The 21,841-nt window shown below is 42.5% G+C and overlaps 1 protein-coding gene across 5 annotated transcripts; it reads right to left on the reverse strand.

Moving 5' to 3' along the window:
* Positions 1–856: 856 nt before the first annotated feature.
* Positions 857–21,724, reverse strand: YPEL1 (yippee like 1). 5 transcript variants are annotated; one of them, XM_064675336.1, is made up of 5 exons: positions 21,365–21,724; positions 16,308–16,590; positions 7,784–7,827; positions 6,236–6,344; positions 857–5,263 (listed from the first exon to the last, which is right to left on the reverse strand). In XM_064675336.1, the coding sequence occupies exons 2-5, from the start codon at positions 16,422–16,424 to the stop codon at positions 5,174–5,176; spliced, it is 360 nt and encodes a 119-aa protein (XP_064531406.1). In that variant the 5' UTR covers positions 16,425–16,590; positions 21,365–21,724; the 3' UTR covers positions 857–5,173. The 5 variants fall into 5 exon arrangements, with proteins under 5 accessions (XP_064531406.1, XP_064531409.1, XP_064531408.1 ...); XM_064675339.1 differs by lacking the exon at positions 21,365–21,724 and adding an exon at positions 20,709–20,731; XM_064675338.1 differs by lacking the exon at positions 21,365–21,724 and adding an exon at positions 19,919–20,027.
* Between the last annotated feature and the right edge of the window lie 117 nt (positions 21,725–21,841).

Genomic DNA, 21,841 nt, shown 5'->3' on the forward strand with positions numbered 1-21,841 from the left:
GTCCCTTTACTACACCAAAATGTAATGGCATGTTACTATGAACATCTCAAATCTGAAAGATACTTCTGTGGTATTTGAATGTTTATTACTTTGATTATATCCATGTCAAAAGTTAGGCTTTTACACTATGAATACCATTCACCTCAGATCTCCATTTTATCCCTTTTCTTTTTTTCTGATCTGGAAAGATCCTTACTTCATGCCCCTAAGACAGCACTTGAATGAAAGAAAGGGTAGCAAGCCATCTTCCACTTTCTCAAGATGGAGATATGCTTGATCTCATATGAAGAGCATCCCTACCACCCCTTTGTGAGATTAAATGATGGATTACTGGAGAAGCTGAACACGTGTGCCCTGAATTACTTCTCAGCCTCAGGCAGTCCAGAGGGTCATATCTGATGCACTGACAAGACCGATAATCTGATCAGAGGAACTACAGGAGTTCCTCCCAACCAAAGCAGAATGAACAGAGGGAGTGTCTGTGCCCAGAGTGCTCCTCTGGTCCACAGCTGACCAAGCTAATGCAACAAAAGGCACACTGCACTTCCTTCAGTTCTTCTCAAAGTCAGTTTTGGGGTGTGCAGAGACTGACTCTCACTTCATGGATGTTCCATTATTGGCTCAAAACAGGCAAAACCTCTAAAAGTAGCAACACAACTTCTATATTTTGGACAGATTTGTGAAAGGAAAAACCCCAAAATGTTTCATGGCAGTCTTAAAACCACATAAAATTCAGATTCAACCAATTTAGAAATTCCTAAGAGCAGCTAAGAGCACTGGCTTTTCTCTCTGGCCTTATCAGAGGATGAAGCATAAGAATCTGATGAGGAAGAAAAGACAGCACAAAACCAAGAGGTAACCCAACAAAACAATTGAAAGCTTTTATTGTGATACCTCAAGTAGATACAATATAGTGAAACAACAAATGATGTACAGTATTGCTAGGACAAAACAGCAACACAGCCATGTCACCTGTAAAAGAAAGCATTTTCAAGAGTTTAAGAAACAATGAGGCACAACTCAACTGCCATTTACGACTCATGCTTTAGACCTTAAACCACTTGTAACAGTCCTTTTATAAGAAACATCTGAAGTCTGTTCCTTTTCCAGTAAATGCTTGTACTGCTGGTTGGCTTAACACGAGTCTCGGTGAAGTCCAATGAAGTGTCCAATGAGAATTTGAAGCTTCTATGGAGATGGTTGAATTTGGTCTGTGAGACTGTAGGTCCCTGCTGTTGCAATCTGCCTGCAGAGCTGAGCGTGCAGGAGACGCTCAATCATCACTGGGGGGGAGCAGAAATCCACCAAAAACGGTGCACAGCCTTCGGGAACTCTTGCACTGATACAGCAGTAATAAAACAAATGCCATTTGGTTCTGGGCAGCGATGACTTTGTCAGAGCCTCTGAGGCCAGTTTTTAATTCAAAGAGATGTCCCCAACTGCACTGCCCCCTCTGCCCTGGACCGCGAGCACACGGCGCAGCACCGGCACCTGTCAGCACCTCGGGCCTTGCTGTGGGAAAGCAGGATGGAGCTGTAACCAACTTCCTTCACACAGTCTGCCACTGTGTAGTGTACAATGTGTACAATGTGTATAGTAAACAAGGGAAATTCATGTTCTGGCCCTTTTAAGTGGCAGATAAAATTAAGATTACCACACTGCTAAAAGCATACAGCAACAGTGGTTAGGTTGATGCCTCAGCAACCCCTCACCAAATTCTGCAGCTTATTTCACAGCAAGTTTGCAATTTAACAGAATTTTTCAAGATGGCAGGGTTGCCTTTTATTAATCAAAAAGTGACCAGCCAAAGAAGAACTCTAGGATTTGGAGGCAGATTCAGCCCTGGAACATCATTGTTAAAGTCGTGACTTTGGACCTAGACAGAGAATGTGTGGTCAGGTTACTAAAGTCACACCAAATTAGGATTAATTACTTTAGGACAGGTGTGGCTTTAGAGGTTCAGTGGAAAAACACTTTCAGTACATGTACATTTTTGCTAGCAAATTCCTATGCATCCCAATGAACATTTCTTCTAAGCCAGCTCATAGTCAGTTCATTTGGTCCAAGAAAGAGCCAGCAAGAATCAAAGGTTCACAAAAGCTTTTTGTTACAGTTTATAAAAAACAAAATACAAAATAAATGTTAAGACCAACAATAAAAATAAGCAGTACAAGTAACAAAAGTGCTCAAGTTGGAGGGGAAGTAAACTTGCCCAGAGCAAACACATACAAACTTTAAATATAATCTTTAATATATTACAAAAATTGGTTAGAGGGAAAATGCTTTAGTAAAATTTTTTTTTCAAGTAAGTTTATTTTTCTTTTAAATGACTGCTGGAGGGTTCAGTGACCAGACTGACCTTTTCACATCAGCCAGCAGCCATTGCTATCTGGATTCGACTTTCACCAAAACCAATAACAAGAACTCTCTACATCTTTATGTGGGGAGAAAATAATTATTGATGCTGCCAAACAACACAGGAAGAAAATTCACATATTCCCTCAATGGAACGAGCCTCAAGAATTGTTACATGGCAGCAAAAAATAGCAATTCTGTATTAGTTCTGCTCTTTACTCCTTCTAAGCATCCACTCTTCATGACAGACCAAAAAGAATATTGCTTTGTTTCGTTCTCTTAAAAGCCATAAGCATCACATATAGATCATTAACTCTATGCCAGCAGTCTGAAGCTCTATGTGCTAAGCACTTGAAGTCCCAACCTTTGGCATCAAAGTTAATTAAGGTTTTGGTGAAAATGTCCAGTTTGAAATATAAATAATGCACTGAAGAAAGAGGTTGAATTTCTAAGAATCAGACTGTGTTACAGACAGCATGAGCTTACAAACAAGAGAGAGCCAAACCCCCAATTTCAGAGAGAAAAATCTGTAATACTTTACATATTCTCTTTAATTTCAGCTCTCTATGGAAAAGCAGCCATTACTTTAGTCTTCAGTCCAGTGTACTGCCTCAACACATCTGTAGCCAGGCAATAAGAAAAGCCCAAAGATACAGAAACTTCACACAAACGTGTTCACAAGTATCAACACTGCAACAGGACTCTGGAGCCAACACAAGCTTTTTGCTGATAGTTTTAGCGCCTTCTTTGTTGGCAACATACATTACAATGGTGGAAAACAAAATCCCAAGAATTCCAGGTTGAAAAGATCACAAGACAGGCAACACCAAAGCCCATCTTGCATCAACAACACTGTTAAAAATGAGACCTCAAAGCCTGATGTGAACGTGAAGTAGTAACATGTGAGCCACAAAATCCAGGTTGAACATGACTGTACCACCTCAGGTCTCTGGACTGAAACCCAACAGCTTCAACTACTTCTCTAATTCTTACATTTTTAATTCCTAGGTATAGATCACTACAACATCTTGAATGCAGTTTAGCCAGCCTGTATCACAGAGAACGTGTGCACGTGGGTGAATGCTCTTCCCACTCCTCCTCTCCACAAAAACACTGGAAAGCTGGTTTTGAAGATCGGTATTGCCTCTACCCATTGGCATAAATTTTCATGTATGACAATTTCTAAAGTGCAGCAGAGTTCAGAAAGCCCATCAGATTCCCAAAAACAGAACAGCAGCAGCAGCACCCGTGACCAGCTCCGCAGGTGCCAGTTAAGAATTGTTACTGAGAGAAAAGGATTTTGTATTGCAAGGCTTTTGTACTGTTCAGTGATAGGACTTACGTAGTGTTAAAGGGGTTTTTTCCCAAACATCTTATCCTCAAGCATTAAAAGGATTCAAATACAAAAAGTCTTCAGAGTCTGTTTAATTTGAAAATTAAATTAGCAAATTTATGTAGAGCACTTCTTTCACAGTTGCTCAGTTTGCATTACACAGATACCAACAGCTCATATTGTGCATACACTTTCCAGAAGTTTCTCTCATTAACTGATTCCATGAAAGAAACAGCATGAGAACAAAAGAGAAGGTGACTTTCATATAAATTTTTATTATAAAAAGGTACTTGGGGATGATTTAGCCAGCAAACCAGGAAACCCTTTCCCCACCCCCAAATTTTAAAAACTACCTTGCTATTTTATGAAAAAACAAGTCAAACTTCCCTTCTCTCTTATTCCTTCTCCTTTTCCTACAGGTACTATACTAATTTTCATGTCATAGGCTCTTGAAATTTCTCACAAAAATAAATACTTTTGTTCAAATGTAGCAGAAGCAGAATACTTCAACAAGTTTCCTTGACATCAACCTCTTTGTCCAGTGCATTAGGACTATACAGTTACATGGAACCAGCCATAAAACTTTACTGATGCACAAGTCCCTGTTACTGGCAAAGGTACAGTACCAAAACTTTGTTTTTTCCTAATACAGCAACTAATGTTTTTTTCCAAAATAGAAGATGCATATATATTTCTTTTTAATCTTGCAAGTTACAGTTTTATAAATTTTTTATCCAGCAAACTCCTTAGGGAATATGTTGGTCTTTAATGAACATATTCTATAGCATTATTGATTTAAAATCTGTGTTATTTCATTAAGATACCAAACCTCTGGCATAACCTTTCCTAACAACTTGAGACCTGCTAACTTCAGTCAGTGCAATTGAAATATTTTCTTTTGAAGTGAGCACTGTACCTTTAACCAATTCACCTAAAAGATGTACATAGGTTGTGGTACACTCAAATTTAAAAAAGAAATTAATAACTACAATACTGCATCCTCTTCACTGCCAAACACATCAGAAATTGCTACATTTAATAAAAAAGCACCCCATCCCGTACATTCTTTCAGACTGCTCAGATACAGAACTACAGGACCGGAGTGGAGGTGTTTAGGCAAGAAGCATGCACAGCAGAAGGTAGCATTAAAGGCATAGGTCAGAGAGAGATGCTAACCAGTAAAATCCGTTTTCAATTACTGAACTGTTTCTCTAGTCAAGAGAGAGTTTAGAAAAAGGTCATCCAAAATGTTCCAAAACAACTGTTCACACAATAATACACGTACAAAAAGAGGGAACTTACACAAGGAGAAAAGGCAAACATGGCCTGAAATAGCCACTTACACTACACTACTCATTTGTGAGGTTTCAGAGTTCAGTGATACTCTCAGGGCCACTCTAGCCAAGCTCTTCCTTTACTTTGTGTTAGTCTTTGTAAAGCCTGTCCCACAGAACAGAGTCCAAACAGAAGGAAAAACGTTATGTTTCACTCCCAGCCATTGTCTTTTATCATGTGGGCAAGTTCAATGATAAATTTTCCTTCTTTGTACTTCTGACTGCTCTCAAAAGCATGTTCCTGGAAAGAAAGAAAAAAATAATCAAGACCACAGTGAATTAAGCTGGGAAAATGAAGCATTTTAAACAAACTTGCATTAAAATTACAAACATTACAGGAGACATTACAGTTAACAACCCATGTTGGGTACACTGAGTAGGGAGGGAGGAAGGAGAGGCTGAAAAGCATTGACAAGGAAATAGAAGTAAACTTCTAAGTGGAATCAGCAGATTTACTACACAGCTGATCTTGCTTTAGAACCTTCCATGTCCTCTCACTGCCTAGGGAATTTTAATGCTTTTTTTAAAGTGAAGATTTGGAAATGGCATGTTATATGTGTTGTTTCCTTATCCCCAGAAGTAATGAAAAGAGGAAATGGGAACCTCTTCAAAAGATCTCCTCTATATTCATCATCACAGGGAATGCATTTGGAAAACTTCTAAGATCTGAAGCTATACTGAATCAGTGAAAATCCTACATGCAACATTCAGAATCTAACATTTGCAAAACATCAAACTTCCAACACAGCTGCAAGTGTTACAGGAACTGTGCAAGTGCAGGGGTAACTTTTCAAACCACAGAATCAAGTTCACATTAGTTGTAAGCAGTACAAACATGCTCAGTGCCATTTACTGCAATTCATATTTTTCCTGTATGAACCAACTTTTGCAATCCAAGAAATGAAAGACCCACTTTGACAATTTCTTTCATCTGGTTTAGTGCATGTGTGCTTGGTAATCTTGCAAAAAGGTATCATAGAAATGTTAGATGTAACAGCACCTATAACTCCTGCTTGATTTCCAGTGCAGAATAGTTATTAGCTACTACAGCATTTCTGCAGATGGAAGGAAGTAAAACTATATCACATCCTGATATATACAAAAGCACTGGAGCTAACTCACTCAAACTATCAGTACAGGTGCTACTCAACAGCCTAAAATATCTGTGCTTCAACACATAAACATTTACTGAAGATTTAAGTATATTACTTACATATTTCCATCCAAGAGTGGTTTTACAGTTTTCACAATAGATATCTGCTACAGCATGTAAACCTGTCAGAAGAACTCTCTCCTCTGCTGGACCACAGCCCACATTTACCCTGGAAAAAAAAAGGAGAAATTACATTAACGGCATGACTGTTTCTTTTCTTTCTGTTCCCCACCTCTTCTCCAGTGGACAAAAAATAGTTTTGGGGTTTTTTTAAAAAAAGTGCCTGACTTATTCGATGCTGTAAAAGTAACTTCCTCTGTTACACTGAGCACAAGGACAGGAAGAAAATAAGGGTTTGGGTTTTGTTTTTTTTCAAGTGTCTGGTGGTGTCACTGTCGGTGACACCCACTCACTCCCAGCAATGAGGACCAGCTACACAGTTAAACTTTCACAGAACAGAACACTGGGCAGTAACTGGAGACTCCTCCAACTTCGGGCTTTTCTTCGAAAACAATTTGAGACCTCTGTAATTGAAGTCTGTACCAGTAAATCAGCACCAGCAGCTGAATTTAGAACCAGCTCCAAAATAGCAGCAGGGAAAAAGCCTCATAAATATTTCTTTGCTGCACATCAGCAGACTAAGCCATGATGAACAAACAGCAATATCAACCCAAAACATGCCATGAAGTACTGCACCAAGCTAGGTTTTTCATCAGTGAGAATCTATGCAGAAAACACAAGGCAAGACTAAACCAAGTTTTTAGGCTGTTTTAAACAAGAGCAATATTTTGCTGGTTTTGCTGTTTATCCAGCCTCTTACTATTACAACTAGAATTCAAGTCCCACATCACCACTGAACGACTACATATAAAAAGAATCTCAAGGACCTATAATCAAATCCTTTGCAGTTAATAGTTCCATTATCCTGCTCAAAAATAGACCAGGACATAACTGCATTACTTTTTCAAAAAGGTGCAACACAAAAAACCACTGAAAAATAGAGACAAAAATGCAATCCTGCATATTAAAAACTTAAAAATCACCCATTAGCAAATGCAAAGAGCCTTCTATGAAGGGAAGGACATGCCTAAGATTGCAAATATCGGGCTTGATAAGATCACAGAGACCTTTTGCCTCCAGCATATTTGCAATATTCAAGGTCATTTAAGATGTACCAAGTTTACTGAAACATTAACCTGTAAATGTATCCAACTATCACACTGGGAAATTCTTCTTTAGACTACAGCTGAGTTGTCTAAAGCAAATTTAGAGTCACACAGTATAATCTGACTTCTGGAGTATCTCAGAACAGCAACTTCTACTCAAGACAGTTACCACTACATACACAAAAGAAATTCCACATTAACACCTTTCCCTAATCTTTCAGCTCTCAGCAAAATTACTTAAAATATAAGATAAACTCATGTATGTGCAATGGGATATTTCAGAATTAGCCCAGTAGCTCTTTAATAACTATTGCTAGTGAGTAAAGCCAGTGTTAAAAGGAACAGGGCAAAGTAAAGCTACGTTAATTCCTACTGTTTTCCACTTGGGAAGCATAAAGTTACACTCTGAAAGTAGTGTGCAGAACCATAACAATATACTCACACAGAATTGAAGAGGTAGGCTCGTCCCTGGCTTCCCTGGAAGGACTGCATTAAAAATAAAAAAACAACAAAAATTGCATTTGTTAAAAAAAAGAAGTCCCATCAAACAAAAAAATAAGTTCCAGAAGGGTGTATTAGTAAACATATTAAGGTAATGCAGATATAAACTACTGCAGATCGATTACTTTATACCAGTTCTTTAATAGGAAGGCCTGGTCAGCCAAGTCTTCACCTAACTTAGATTTTTAGCAGTGATTTTACATTGTTAAGCACTATTGTTCAAAATTAGACTCCGTAATACAAACTAAGCATACTTTTTTCCTACCCCTCTGCAAGATACCAATCTCATTTTCCTAGACATCGTTCATGCTAATTAAAATAATCTGCTTTTAACTCAAAGGGAATTATTCCCATCTCTGTCTTCTCCTGCTGCACCCAAAAGATGACTTATTTCAATTTCATTGCATCATTTGATGTAAGAGCAGTGAAATTCTGAACCAAGCATAACCCCAGCATACTGTACTCAGGAAACACATCTGATCAGTTTATAAGCTCAGCTTTACTTTAACAAACCAACTGTTATCATAAAATGCCTGAACACAGCCATATGCTTTCAAATCTCTCACATTCCTGAGAGATTATGGACAAAAGATGACTGTTAAGACTTCCTTGGCAGCAGCCATTTCCCCTTTAGAAAGTCCATGTTGTGAATTAAAATTCACAAATCCTCTTTCAAACTGCACCAAGAAATTTTCTCTCCTATTAATCATGTGTTAGTTTCTCAATTTACATGTAATTAATTACACATGCCAATCACATACAAATGAATGTGGTGGGTTGTTGGGGGTTTTTTGTCTGGTCCTACACAATCACTTTTTAAACTACTTACGTGTCATACCTGAAGTCCCCCAGCAGGCTGGGAAAGAAAAAACTCCAGAACAAACCAACAGTCAGGAGACTTTCCAAACTATCTTATGCAATTATTTCTGCGAAGGTTATGTTTAGTCTTGACTTAGTATCACTTAATAAAAGCTCTCCTTTGACCCTGCTTTTCTCAACATTAAGCAGAGGGCAGTAAAAGGATGCCAGGAATAGCACAAAAAGCAGCTCTTCCCCTCTCTTGTTTCATAAGCTGAAAAAAAATTCTAGCCAAATGTAATAAGAAGAGCAGGTTGGGAAGCACTGCTTTAGTTGTTCTTTTCTCCTGATATATTTTTAAAGATGACTTGGCTTTTCTTGCATCCTTTACTTTGTTGCCCTAAATATGCTGTACTGCCCTAGGCTTATTTCCCCTCAGAAATGGTCATCTTTGTTACCTTCTATTTTTGGGATTATCAGGGTAGAGCAGAGGGAGAAGCAACACAGAACCTTTTCCTGTGACAGTGATTTTAGAAAGAAAATCTGTTCACAAACACAACCTTCTCTTACTTCCTGTTCCCAGAGACTGACTGATTGGATATCATCTTTTCTTACCTATACACATGTTTAGAGACCATATATTGTAATTACATGCCACAGAACACTTGTTTCTTTGCCCAGCTGCAAAGACAAGTTCCTCCACATTTGACAGAACAAACAGCACCTATGCCAACACAAACTTCTACTTTGCAAGATTTGTTCAGCACTTCCAAGATCATTGGCACTGTACATAAATCATCACTAAACCAGAACATTCTATTCAAACTGAGTCTTGAATATGTGTCTTACCCAGTAGAGAGGAATTAGAAGATGTGGCAAGTGTGATCAACTGCCATCAATAATCACTCACAGCAACCAGGATTTTTACTCAGAAGCTGGACAATTTATCAGTTCAACTAACCCTTGCAGTTAAAATTTAAATTTGCTTTAAGGCTGTTTCTTCATGGTCCTCAATTAATAATATTGGATTGATTTATGAGTTAATTTATTCCTTAGAAAATCCACATCTTTGACTAGCTCTTCCATTTATACAGAAAGATCTACAAGATCCATCATGTTTTCTTGTTTCAGCACAGCTGAAAGTATCTGGAATGCCTCACTGAGTCAGCAAAAATGTTCAGCTGTGCTTAGGAATCACACTAAGGTCGACTGCAAGAAGAGTTTGGAACTATGGTCTTTTCCAAATCACCTGAGAGACCTCTGTCGATGTATTTAGTAGCCAAGAAGCTTTATACATGTTTCACTTACACACTAATACACACCTGCAGATTTAGATTTGATCTGTGCTTCTCAGTTAAAGCCATCCCCCCCTCTAACACCAGGATTAGCTGTTTTCCCCAGGAGAAAAGGAAGCACCAGTCAAGCAGGACACTGTTCACTGCCCTAAGGCACAGCTCAAGGCATGGCTGGGGGAAGGGGTCCTACTGAAAAGCTTGTATCATTTATTATTCCCCACAGATGGGATTAGATTGCATGGCTAGAGATCATGCCCCACATCCACACAAACTGCCATCTTAGCATGTATTAAGGGTAGGACAGGCATTTTCTAAGCAAGTCACAGTGTCATCAACACCATCTCCTCATGCACAGTTTGCAAGTCACTCATAACAGAGAACGGGAATTTTAAAGAATGAAAATGAAGGAAGTCCATAGGGTTTTGTTCAGTTTCATTTTCCTGAGTTTCATTTCATTAGCTGAAGTTCCCTCTAGAAGCTAAGATAGAGCAACCTGAATTAGCATTCTGAACAAATAAGCACGTTGGAGAAGTACAGAAAACACTGTTTGTAGGGGCAGAATTATTAAGGTAAACCAGCAACACACACGAGTGCTCTGATGTCTGAAATTACCTTCTCAGATGCATCAGAGGCTGTAAGGACATCCTCTCACTTCAAGATTTGCAAAATTAATTCAGAAAATTGAATTCAACATAAGCTACAGACAAAAAAAATAATCAGGGGGAGAAAATGTGTTCCATTTGGTATTTCTCTCAGTCCCAACTCCTCAATAATGCAGATAGAAATAATGCTGCTCAGCTACTTCCTAGGCAAGTTCTCAAAGACTCCATGATAAGTATTAAAAAATAAATTTAAAGGGTATTTCCATTCAATTACTTACTGATTTCAATACAGTAAGAAAACTCAATACACAGAGAATAACCTTAAAAAATCCCACCCCAAAACCCGCATGTCTGCAAATCTGGCAACTGATATTTCCTCAGAGTGAAAACTTTGTCAGGCAGGACAAGTTATCTCGACCTATACAGCATCTTGAATGGATTTCAGAAATAATTATGTCAAAACACCCGTACAGCAGAACACTTCCCTGGTACTTTCCAGCTCCTTTAAGCCTTCAAATCTATTCTTGGATGTTTTCCAAAGATTGCTTCTCTTTCAAAAACTAGATTCTTCCCTTAAAAGAAAAAAACAGAACCCCAAAAACCTAGAAACTTTTTGGAGAAAATAATTATCACCAGAATATTTATGAAATTAGGCAGGGAACAAAAATGACCTTCAAGCACACAATGGGCCCAACTATCATTCCAAATACCCATTATATCATAAGCACAGGAGAATTACCAAATTGAACCAAGCTAAGCATAGCACATTTACTTAAAGACAACAAACCCTTTAAAAAAAATTCCTCTTGAACTCATCAGTTAAACAGCGGAGGACAAAACCACAGATTGCCAAGCAAGGCTAAAAATGTTTTAGCATCTATTTAGGCTGAAGACTCTCCCTTCTCATCAATAACAGAAGAGCAGCCCATACTGAATGCCTTGGAGAACTACATTTAACCACCAAGATCGTTCTTTCCCACAAGGTACAAGGATTTCCCAGTGCAGTCAATACAATTACGTGTGTATATACGTATATACCTTTATGTAGAACTTGTTCTTGAAAATATTGACACATCTAGTCTTGTCTGTGACTTCATATGACTTTTTCCCCCTCTGGTCAGATATGCTTTGCAATGAACAAGACAGAAGAAAGTGACAGTATTTATACAGGCATCTGTACAAAGTCATCCAAATTTTCTTCCATTCCCAGCATCAAGGCACACTGAGATGATTCAAGTCTTTCAGTCAGGTCAACCTTGAGTAACAAAGCATCATCCTTTGCAGTATATCCATTAGGTTCCAAGACTTCTCTTAAGTATTTGTATTTCTTTGTAATTTGCTGAATCACACCTGAATTTCTACACAATTATTGGAACTGAATAGCTACAACCCCCTCTCAAGTGCTTCAAGTAACATTTGCCTCCTATAAAATTATCTACTGCTAATAATCACTGCACATTGTCTACTACTTACAAACAACTCAGAAGAAACTCTTCAGTTAAGCCTCTCACAAAACTTACTCCAGAATGGGTTTAAGAGCAGCAAACGTAACATTTTGTACAGGCCACACAAGTGGCAACCACTCCTGTACTTCAAGGAGTCTGGCAGAAATTTTCTCTCAAAACTTAATTACACTGGGTTTTTTTAAATCACTATTATTAACATATGTCACTTTTTCCATGCTATTTGAACATTCAAAATCCAGTAAGTGCCTCCTATGGCATCAGCTTTTTGCCTTGCTCTTTATTAAGATGGGTGGTTGGTTGCTCAGTTTACTTCTCTTCTGGGCCTGTGGTGACAGTAGGATATGATTCTAAAAAATATCCATTTACTTTTTAAAGAAATAAAAAAAGCTGTAGGTTCTTTCCTGTCCTCTGAATGTTCCCCAGTGTAGTGAAGAACAGTATACTCCTTCTCATAGTATTTTTAAAAATATTTTAATATCCACTTTGAAGTCTTCACCAAAGCAACAGGAAATCCATCACTTGCAGACTTGTTAGCAATGCAAAGCAGTTGTGTCTAACATGTACCAGTACAACCTCAAAATTTCACTTAACTGAAAGTCATCTACAGTTTATGAGTTCTCTTATTGTGTATGTATCCTTCAAATCAATGGTTTCCTCAAGAGAGCTGGAATTTACAAATGATTATGGCAGCTGTTCATACCTGTGTGCATGTGTCCAGCTGTACAGACTCATGTTTGAGATAATCTCTATGGCCAATGACCTAATCTCAACCAGCCTTCTTCCCATTCCTCCTCCTCCCCAAGTTCCTCCCTAGCAGCAGAAAACGAGACTATAGAGTGAAAACATCTGGAAATGTATGCTCTAACCACCAACATCCAAGCTGATTTCAACACTGGGCAACACACAGAGTCCTTTCATAGCTGCAGAGAATTAAACCCACCAATACGCTGAATTCACCTGTGCAGGTAACACACTTTTGTCCTGTCTCATTAGTCTGTGTTCTTATTCCTAAGCCATTGCAAGGACTCTTGGTTGCCATTTTATGATCAGCAAGGGCACAAGAAAAAAAAAAAAGAGAGCTTTGTGATTAATTCCAAGGCAAGAAAGAGATCCTGCTGCTCCAACAGAACAGAAACAGAACGAAAAGGTGATTTGTCTGTGCTGCCATCCATGGCAGACAACTGGCATTAACAGTTCTCAAAAGCAGAACTGCAAATCTGTATTGAAGTCTGATATTCTGAGGATCAGAATCAAAGGGATGATTGACAGAAATATGGAACATTCTTTGGTTTTCCATAACAGACCAATGTTTAAGAGAAACACCACTCGTTTCACAGCACAGCTTATCTTTTCATCTTCAAGTTGGAAACACTTCAGTGTCAGGTATAATAAATCCTTATATGTCAAAGCACATTAGAAAGCTACCTGGAGCTGCTTTAAATTAAAAGTGCACCGTGTGTTTGGGTTCATTTTCCCTGACCACACAGAAGGAAGCAAGTCACCATGCACAGGGTGGAGAACAACCTCCAAAGGAAGCAGCCACAGCCAGGCATGAAATAAATACTGTTTGCCTTTATCTGCTGCACAGTACCTGTGGCACCAGGGGTCTGGAGTGAAAGTGTAGAGGAAGCATTTGAAAGAAAGTGAGACAATCCGCAACCAAAAATTGTATTTAGTGAGTGTAACACAGAGATTTAGGTTTTAACTAGGCCCTCAAAATAAGGCAGTGGGAAGGAAATCAGGTTGAATAGTTCAACTCTGCTCCATCAGTAAATCCAAACCAGCCCAGGAACCACACCATTCTTAGTTAACTTTAGATTGCATAGAAACGACTTGCTACATGTCAGGTTGGTTTATATTTTTGTTTGGAGTTTTTCTGGCTTGGGTTTCCCCCCCTGTGGCTGGGTAGTTACATCATCCTAGATATGTTCGTATAAATAAAAAACCCCTTAATCTCTCATTAACCCAAGTTCATTGCACATAATATATCTCAATGAAGGCACTTCGAGAGAAGTTCAGAAAAAAGATTCATAATAAATCAAATTTTATTTCCACCCACCACCCCTGGGCCAGCAGTACTTATTTTTAATGATCAAAGTGTATCTACTGCTTTGCAGTTGTTTCCATCAGAAGAACTTCTCCAATGTTGGAATATATATAAATTCAGCCTAAGGAAGGTGGGTTTTTCAAAGCTATGTCCCAAATACAAGTACAATGAGAAATGTTCTTTTTTATTTTACAAACATACAAAAAGATACACCTCACATTTAAATCTATCTCACCATACAGAGTTAGACAATAAAATATGGTCAAGAAATCTTGATAAAATACGGATCAGCTGTCAAATAAGCATATGGTCAACCTGCAAGTACAAAGACTTTTGTAAGGTGTCTTCACCAACAATTAAAGAAGCCAGAAATAAAGCAGAATGCACCTCTAACACTCTTCCCAACACCATCAGAAACAACTTCGAAGTAATTATTTGTAATTACTAGATAGATTTTTTTTTTTAAGAGTCCTCTGTGTTTTCTTTGAATTGAAAATTTGTTTTTTAATGTTTGAAATTATTTATGAAGCTGTAAAATGAACACATGATTTGCTTAACATATTAAAAATATTCTGCTGATCAACATTCCCAAGGCCTTGGGACTGGCTCATATGGCAACTGTGGCATCTTAGTTGACATGCAAAAATCTAAGTTCACAAAGAGAAGAGCTCCTTATTAAGTCTGTGTGCTTGGATTGCATTTTCTCAATTAATACATCTCAAAAGACACAGCAAGCAAAGTCTCCTTCTTCCCATAGGTATCTACAGCCTGAAGTTCAGGAAAGATTGACCCCTCCCAGTACTTTTTGGCCCAGAATGCACAGTGAATAATGAAGCTATGAATGTTTGCAATTTATAGTCCAGTGTTGCAAAAAGGCCTCTTATACTCAAATGCTGAAATCAACATGGAAAAAATTTAAATTTAAGTGCATTCACATTTCTCTTAGTTTTGCTGACCATAAACCAAAGCAAGATCAATCACAATAAAATGAGAAACCTTCTTCAGGTTAATAAAAGTTAAGCAAGTCCTCACTTGTAACTTCTTCACATAATTCTATGTATGTAACTCGCTCACTGTTTCACATTTGATGTGTCACATTTGCAGTTCCATGCCTCAATACATGTACTAAGTTGAGGGAAAGAATTGTTTAGGACAACGGACTGAAGGCAGAGCAGGAGTAAGCGTGCACCAAAACAATAACACTGCCAAGAACAGACACCAATTTTACTGTTTGAATCAAGAACTTGTCTTGAGATCTAAATTAAAAATACTAGTAACACAGGAAAAAACTGTATGGGGAATCCCCATTATTGCCTGATAACCCTCTAAGGGATAAGCAAGCAGGTATACTACCTCCTCACCCAAAGAAAACCTAAATTCAGAAGTAGCAGCATTCTCAACCCTTTCCATCTCTTCAGCACTGGAAAGCAGCATCACCTTAGTGCTGCTGAACACACGAACAGGCAGGAGCAACAGATAACATTTTTAGTGGCAAACCCTTTATAATTAACTTTATTTGACAAAACAGATATATAGAAAACAATTTGTATTAATAGGTTTGAAAAGCAACTGAAGTATTTTCTCCAGGACACCAGTAAATTAATCAGGAGCTTGTTTGAAGCAAAGAATGAACCAGTCTGTCTAGTATTTATCCCAAACTTCAAGTTTTCCTACATATATAATACATCACAAGTCTTGGTTTCTTCTGGCAACAGGTAAGAAGGGCAGGCCTCACCTGTTTCAAGGATTCACCTATCCTCTAAGCTTAAGTTCAGACAGTCCAACTATTTTGAACTGCTCTGGCTAATCATATTCCTTAGGAACTGGTATACAGCAGAAGTGTGTTTACAGATTCCATAACAGAAGTGGGACATTCTAGAAACAGCCAGTTTTGTGACCATCAGTCCAACAGAGTCAAAAATAATCTCTATCTGGCATAACCATAACGAGAATAATCTCCCTACCCACAGATCCACGTTTTCTTCTGACAGTTTTCCTTAGCAGACTTTTCAGATAGGACAGTTCTCAAATAGTACCCACCTGACAGCAGACCAAGGCTGTTAACATGGGGAACATATTAGATCAACCTTTATGTCACATTCAGAAGTTTCCAGAATATATCCAGTTCTCAGTACACAACCCAGGGAAGACAGAGTGAAGTATGCATCAATTTGCATCCCTTATCTACTGGGAGCAGTGACTCAGTGATAACCATTTTGGTTAAGAAATAATTCAGGTCTCTAAAGAAACCACTTGCCTTGGAGATCAATTCATCGTGATTGGCGAGGTGGGCTCTGCAGTGGATACAGCTGTAGGTTCGGTGACAGTTTGGCAGGTAAGCCTGGAACGTTTTTGATTTTGTCATTTTTACCATCTCTGCTGGTGGCTCCTCACTCAGCTCAGGGCTGGCACTTGAAGAATTACAACTTTGCTGAACTCGCTGACAAAAGAAACACTGGAATATGCAAGCAAAAGCCGTTGTTGTTCTGGAGTGTGTGTGGCACTTTCCACACAAATGACAGAAGAGAAACAGTCACAACCTGCAGGTGAAAAGAGCAGAACAATTAGCAGCTTACAACAACGCCAGAGTTAACTTGTTATTCAACAACTCCAGCCATAAAGCAAAGTGTTATTTGGAGCAAATCCTTGGCTGCACTACAGGCCCCTTTTTCTAAGAAGCTGCGCAGTTCAAGTTCCATTCAACACAGCGACAAGCAGCTCTGTTCCACTAACAGCTTCTACTCCACCACACTTCTGATGAGGGAGAAGACTTAACAGTGCACCAAGAAACACAAGCACTTTCTACCTTATACCAGGTATTCTCTTTAAGACATCCATGCAGAAAATTACAGCAAAAGGCAGGGAATGAGACAAAGTTAATTGTCCTTGAAGTTCCAGTGGTCAGTTCCAATATAGCATCTTGGAGAATACTTGCTCTGTCCAACAGTAAACATACAAGATATATTTGCACTTCAGCTTTCAGCATAAATCTTGCAGTATCACACCTGGCTTTAAGTTAAAACCCAAGTAAGATGCTGCCACCCTATTCAGGGATCCGTGTCTATTCCTCTTTCAAGCACAATTATGCCTCTAGGCAAAGACCTTCTTGACTAGTGTCCTGATCAAAGCTAATTAAGAACTTCCTCAATGTACCAGAATAGTCTTAATAGATGCTACCAAAGTCACAGTCAGATACTAAAAGCTAAATTCTGCACAGAGAACACCCATTCTTAATTCTTAATGCTCAGAGTGCATTTTAGAGGCAGTACAGAGTGTGCCAGCCCCTCCTGCTAGGCTGGAAAGCAAATCTCTTTGGTTTGCCTGAAAACTACAGATTCCAAATACTCATAACAACACCTACTGACCTGTCAGAGGCCAGCAGTTCCCGTGCTATGTGCATCAAGCTAATGAGCAATGCAAACACGAAACACTGCCCGGTCACTTATGTCATCAGCTATCAGGTGACTGACAGAGTAGATCAATAGCACAAACACAGAAATGAGAGCCCAAATAAGGAATTTACAGTATCTTGAGCCAGCTAAGCATGCAAAGCAATTATTACAGTTGTAAACTGTGTGCAGGGCAGCAGCTAGCCACTCTCCTAGCAGTCAGATACAAGTAATACAACTAGAGCAGATAATGAAAGCCACATAAATTAAAGATGGTTTACAGGAAGCAGTCACTGTGCTTCAAAAGAAGTCTTGAGAAAGTAATCTGTACAGCAGGCCTAGCACATGAGACAGCCACAGCAAAATTTAAAGGGTTTGCTTTAGTTGTTTTTTAATCCTAAACTGATGATAGCAGGAGAGAAAACTTGAACTACTGAAGGACTTGCTACAAGAAAATTTCTTACACAAAGAATTGCAAAGGCAGAGATAAGCCACAAAGAAGACATGTAGCAGAACAAAGGCAGTCAAAAGAAATGAAGCAACAATGGAATAAAGGAACAAACTGCCATCCAAATTGCACATCTACACATCAGAATGATTGGGCTTTTGTCACTGAAAAGAAAAACACATTTGATAAGGGATATATTAATATGTTTGAAGCATTCACCCATTTGGCATGAAGAGCAGAACTTAAATAGTAACACTAATTTAAACAAGTATTATATACTTCGTGTCCCAAGATAATTTAATTACAACTGCAAAGAGAAGAATGATTACATTATTTGGAGAAAACAGCTTACTTTTGGAGAACAGCTAGTAGTCACAGTAAGTCATTTATGAGAGGTAAGAGATTATAGGAGGAAGATTACCTAAGAACATGAGGTTCCTGTTAAATTCTCCATCTGAACACTTACTGTTAGATACAGATCCTATTTAGGTTCATATAAATGGACAAAACCAGAATCATAGAATCAAGTGGGCTGGAAAAGACCTCTGAGATCATCAAGTCCAACCCCTGATCCAACCTCACCACGGTTACCAGACCATGGCACTGATGCCATCTCCAGGGACAGCGAATCCACCACCTCCCCAGGCAGCCCATTCCAATGCCTGATAACTCTCTCTGTAAAAATTTTTTTCTAATATCCAACCTAAACCTCCCCTGGCAGAGCTTGAGACTGAGCCCTCTTGTCCTACTGCTGCTTCCTGGGAGAAGAGACCAATCCCCACCTGGCTACAACCTCCTGTCAGGGAGTTGTAGAGAGGGATGAGGTCTCCCCTGAGCCTCCTCTTCTCCCCAGGCTAACAGTCCCAGCTCCCTCAGCCTCTCCTCACAGCACTTGTGCTCCAGTCCCTTCCCCAGCCTTGTTGCTCTTCCCTGGACCTGCTCCAGCCCCTCCATGTCCTTCCTGAACTGAGGGCCCAGAACTGGACACAGCACTCCAGGGGTGGCCTCACCAGTGCTGAGTCCAGGGGAAGAATCACTTCCCTGCTCCTGCTGCCACACTCTTCCTGATCCAGGCCAGGATCCATTGACCCTCTTGGCCACCTGGGCACACTCTGCCTCCTGTTCAGTGTCCTGTCCATCCCCACTCCCAGCTCCCTTCCTGCCTGGCTGCTCTCCAGCCACTCTGTCCCAGCCCGTGGGGCTGCCGGGGGTTGTTGTGGCCAAAGGGCAGGACCCGGCCCTTGGCCTGGTTGAACCTCATCTCATTGGAATCAGCCCATGGATCCAGCTTGGCCAGGTCCCTCTGAAGAGCCTTCCTGCCTTCCAGCAGATCAACACCCCCCCCAACCTGGTGTCATCTGCAAATTTGCTGATGGTACACTTGATCCTCTCATCTAGATCATCAAGATGGTAAATATCATAGAGGTAGTAAATAGAACTGGGCCCAACATTGATCCCTGGGGGACACCACTAGTGATCGGCCATCAACTGGATGCAGCACCATTCCCTCCCACTCTCTCAGGGTTTCAGAATGAAGGGCACCACATGCAAACATGTCTTGACTTTGGCTTAAACCCCTTTCATCTGTAACTGAAACACAAGTTCAATCCTTGCAAAAGTTCAGTAGGTGCTGATGTGGCACTTGCGGACATGGGTTAGTCCTGGCCTTGGCAGTGCTGGCTTAATGATCGTAACCTTAACGATTCTACGATCCTAAGAATTCCAAATCTCATTTGACAAAACTGTATTTGATTCAAAAAGGCAACTGTGTTCGATACACACCCTAAGAACCAGAGACTTGCTGCTTTGTGCTGTCAAAGGCAAAATTCAAACCAAACCATTTCTTACCTTCCTCTAAAAACGGTGAATAAACCCAGTTTCACTTCCCCCTGACAGTTAGGAGCAGTTCCACAGCTGCTGTCCATTACTCTACGGAGAACAGCGTAAAAGCCTGAAATAACTATTTACTTCTTAATTTTCTGACCACGGCACAGTGGTCCTTGCCCACGATCTACGTGTGTTCGCACCTACCAGTCCAGCGCCCACGGGCACTTCCGGGCGCACCGGCTGCACCGGGCACTCCGCCCCCCGCGCTCCTCCGAAGGTCCCCCCGGAGCCGGGTCCCCCCGGAGCCGGGTCCCCCCGGAGCCGGGTCCCCCCGGAGCCGGGTCCCCCCGCAGGTCCCCCCGGAGCCGGGTCCCCCCGGAGCCGGGTCCCCCCGCGGTGCCCCCGGGGGCGGCCGATGCGCGGCCCTGTCCCGCCGCGTGACGTCACCGGGGAGGTGCGCGGGGCAGCCAATGGGGCGGGGAGGCCCCGCCCCGCGCGAGGCCCGGATGTGTAAACAAACACCCCGATAAGTGTGGCGGGGGGGGACACCCCGATAAGTGTGGCGGGGGGGGGACACCCCGATAAGTGTGGCGGGGGGGGGACACCCCGATAAGTGTGGCGGGGGGGGGACACCCCGATAAGTGTGGCGGGGGGGGACACCCCGATAAGTGTGGCGGGGGGGGGACACCCCGATAAGTGTGGCGGGGGGGGGACACCCCGATAAGTGTGGCGGGGGGGGACACCCCGATAAGTGTGGCGGGGGGGGGGGGACACCACGCACGGGCCCCGCTGTGCCCAGAGCGGGCCGGGCCCGGCACCGGCCGGGAAACAGCGGCTTCCTGCTGCGTGTGGGGAGAGGGAAAGCGTGTCGGAAATCGGCCTCCCCGCGTCGTTCCTTCTGCGTTTAAAGAAAGGAACGACGCGAAATAAGCTTCAAGAGTCTTTGGGCAGCTGCACAAAGCCGGACGCGGCCGGTGCGCGCGCTCTCGCTAACCTGCGGTGCGATTGCTCCAGCAGTGGAAGGCTCACAAAGTTAAAAGACTGAGCCACGGGAGCCTCACTGTCACTTTAGGTACCGGGAAATAGCAGGAGAGAAGAAGCGCGGAGAAAGTTACCGGCTGGCACTCCGTGCCCCCACCGGGCGGGTGCCGCTGCCCGTGCGCCTTTCAGCCGTTTCCTCTCACGCCGGAGCACGAAACTGCCGTGCGGGTGACGCCGCCGCCTTTTCTCCCTCCACCCCCGCAGCGATTCCCGCAGGACAGCGGCTCGTAGTCCCCGCTCCAGACACCGGCTCCGTGCGGGGACACACCGCGCCCGGCCCCGCTCCGGGCGGGGGGAGCGCGGGGAGTCCGCACCGTACCCCTGCCCGCCGAGCTCAGCCTCGCCCCCCCTCAATTATGTAAACCGCCCCCACCCGCCCCGTGCCGAGGAGGCTGCGGGCAGACAGCGCTGCCGTCATTTCCAGGCGCTATAAATAGCGCCCGAGTCTCCTCCCGCCACCGAAGTTGCCTCGGCGGCCCCCCGCACACGCCAGACCCCGGCCCCCCGACCGGAGGCAGCTCGGGGCTCCTCTGGCAGCCGCCCCCCTGCCCCAAACAATAAATCCCAGCGCAAGGGAGATCGGCCGCTCCTCGCCCGCTCGGTACTCACCGCTACGCCGGCTCCGCTCCCAGCCCCGGCTATGAGCAGCCCCCGGGCCCCTCTCCCTCAGGGGGCACGGGCAGGAGGGGAGGCGGGACCCCCGGTGCTCGCGCGGCGGTCAGCGAGGGCTCTGCGCCGGGCCCTCACCTTCAAACAAAGAGGGGGATTGGGGGGGGGACACGACGGCTTCCCTCGCCTCGAAGGTACCGTCTCGGCGGTGGCCGCCGGGCGGGTCATAGACGGGGGCCGGGCGCGCGTGTGCCGCGCCGAGGGCCGAGGGGCGGCCGAGGCATCGTGCCGTGCCGAGCCCTGCCGAGCCCTGCCGAGCCCCGCGCTCCCGCCGCCGCCGCCTTTGTTTTGCTTTGCCCGGCCCGGGGGCGCAGCGCCCGTTAAACCCCTCCCCCCGCCGCCCCAGCCAATCGCCGCGCGGCCCCGCGCGCGCGCGTCCCTCGCGCCCGGTCCCGCCCCTTTCTCCGGGCTTTGTGG

Source organism: Pseudopipra pipra, chromosome 18, assembly GCF_036250125.1.
Source record: "Pseudopipra pipra isolate bDixPip1 chromosome 18, bDixPip1.hap1, whole genome shotgun sequence".
Lineage (NCBI taxonomy): Eukaryota > Metazoa > Chordata > Aves > Passeriformes > Pipridae > Pseudopipra > Pseudopipra pipra.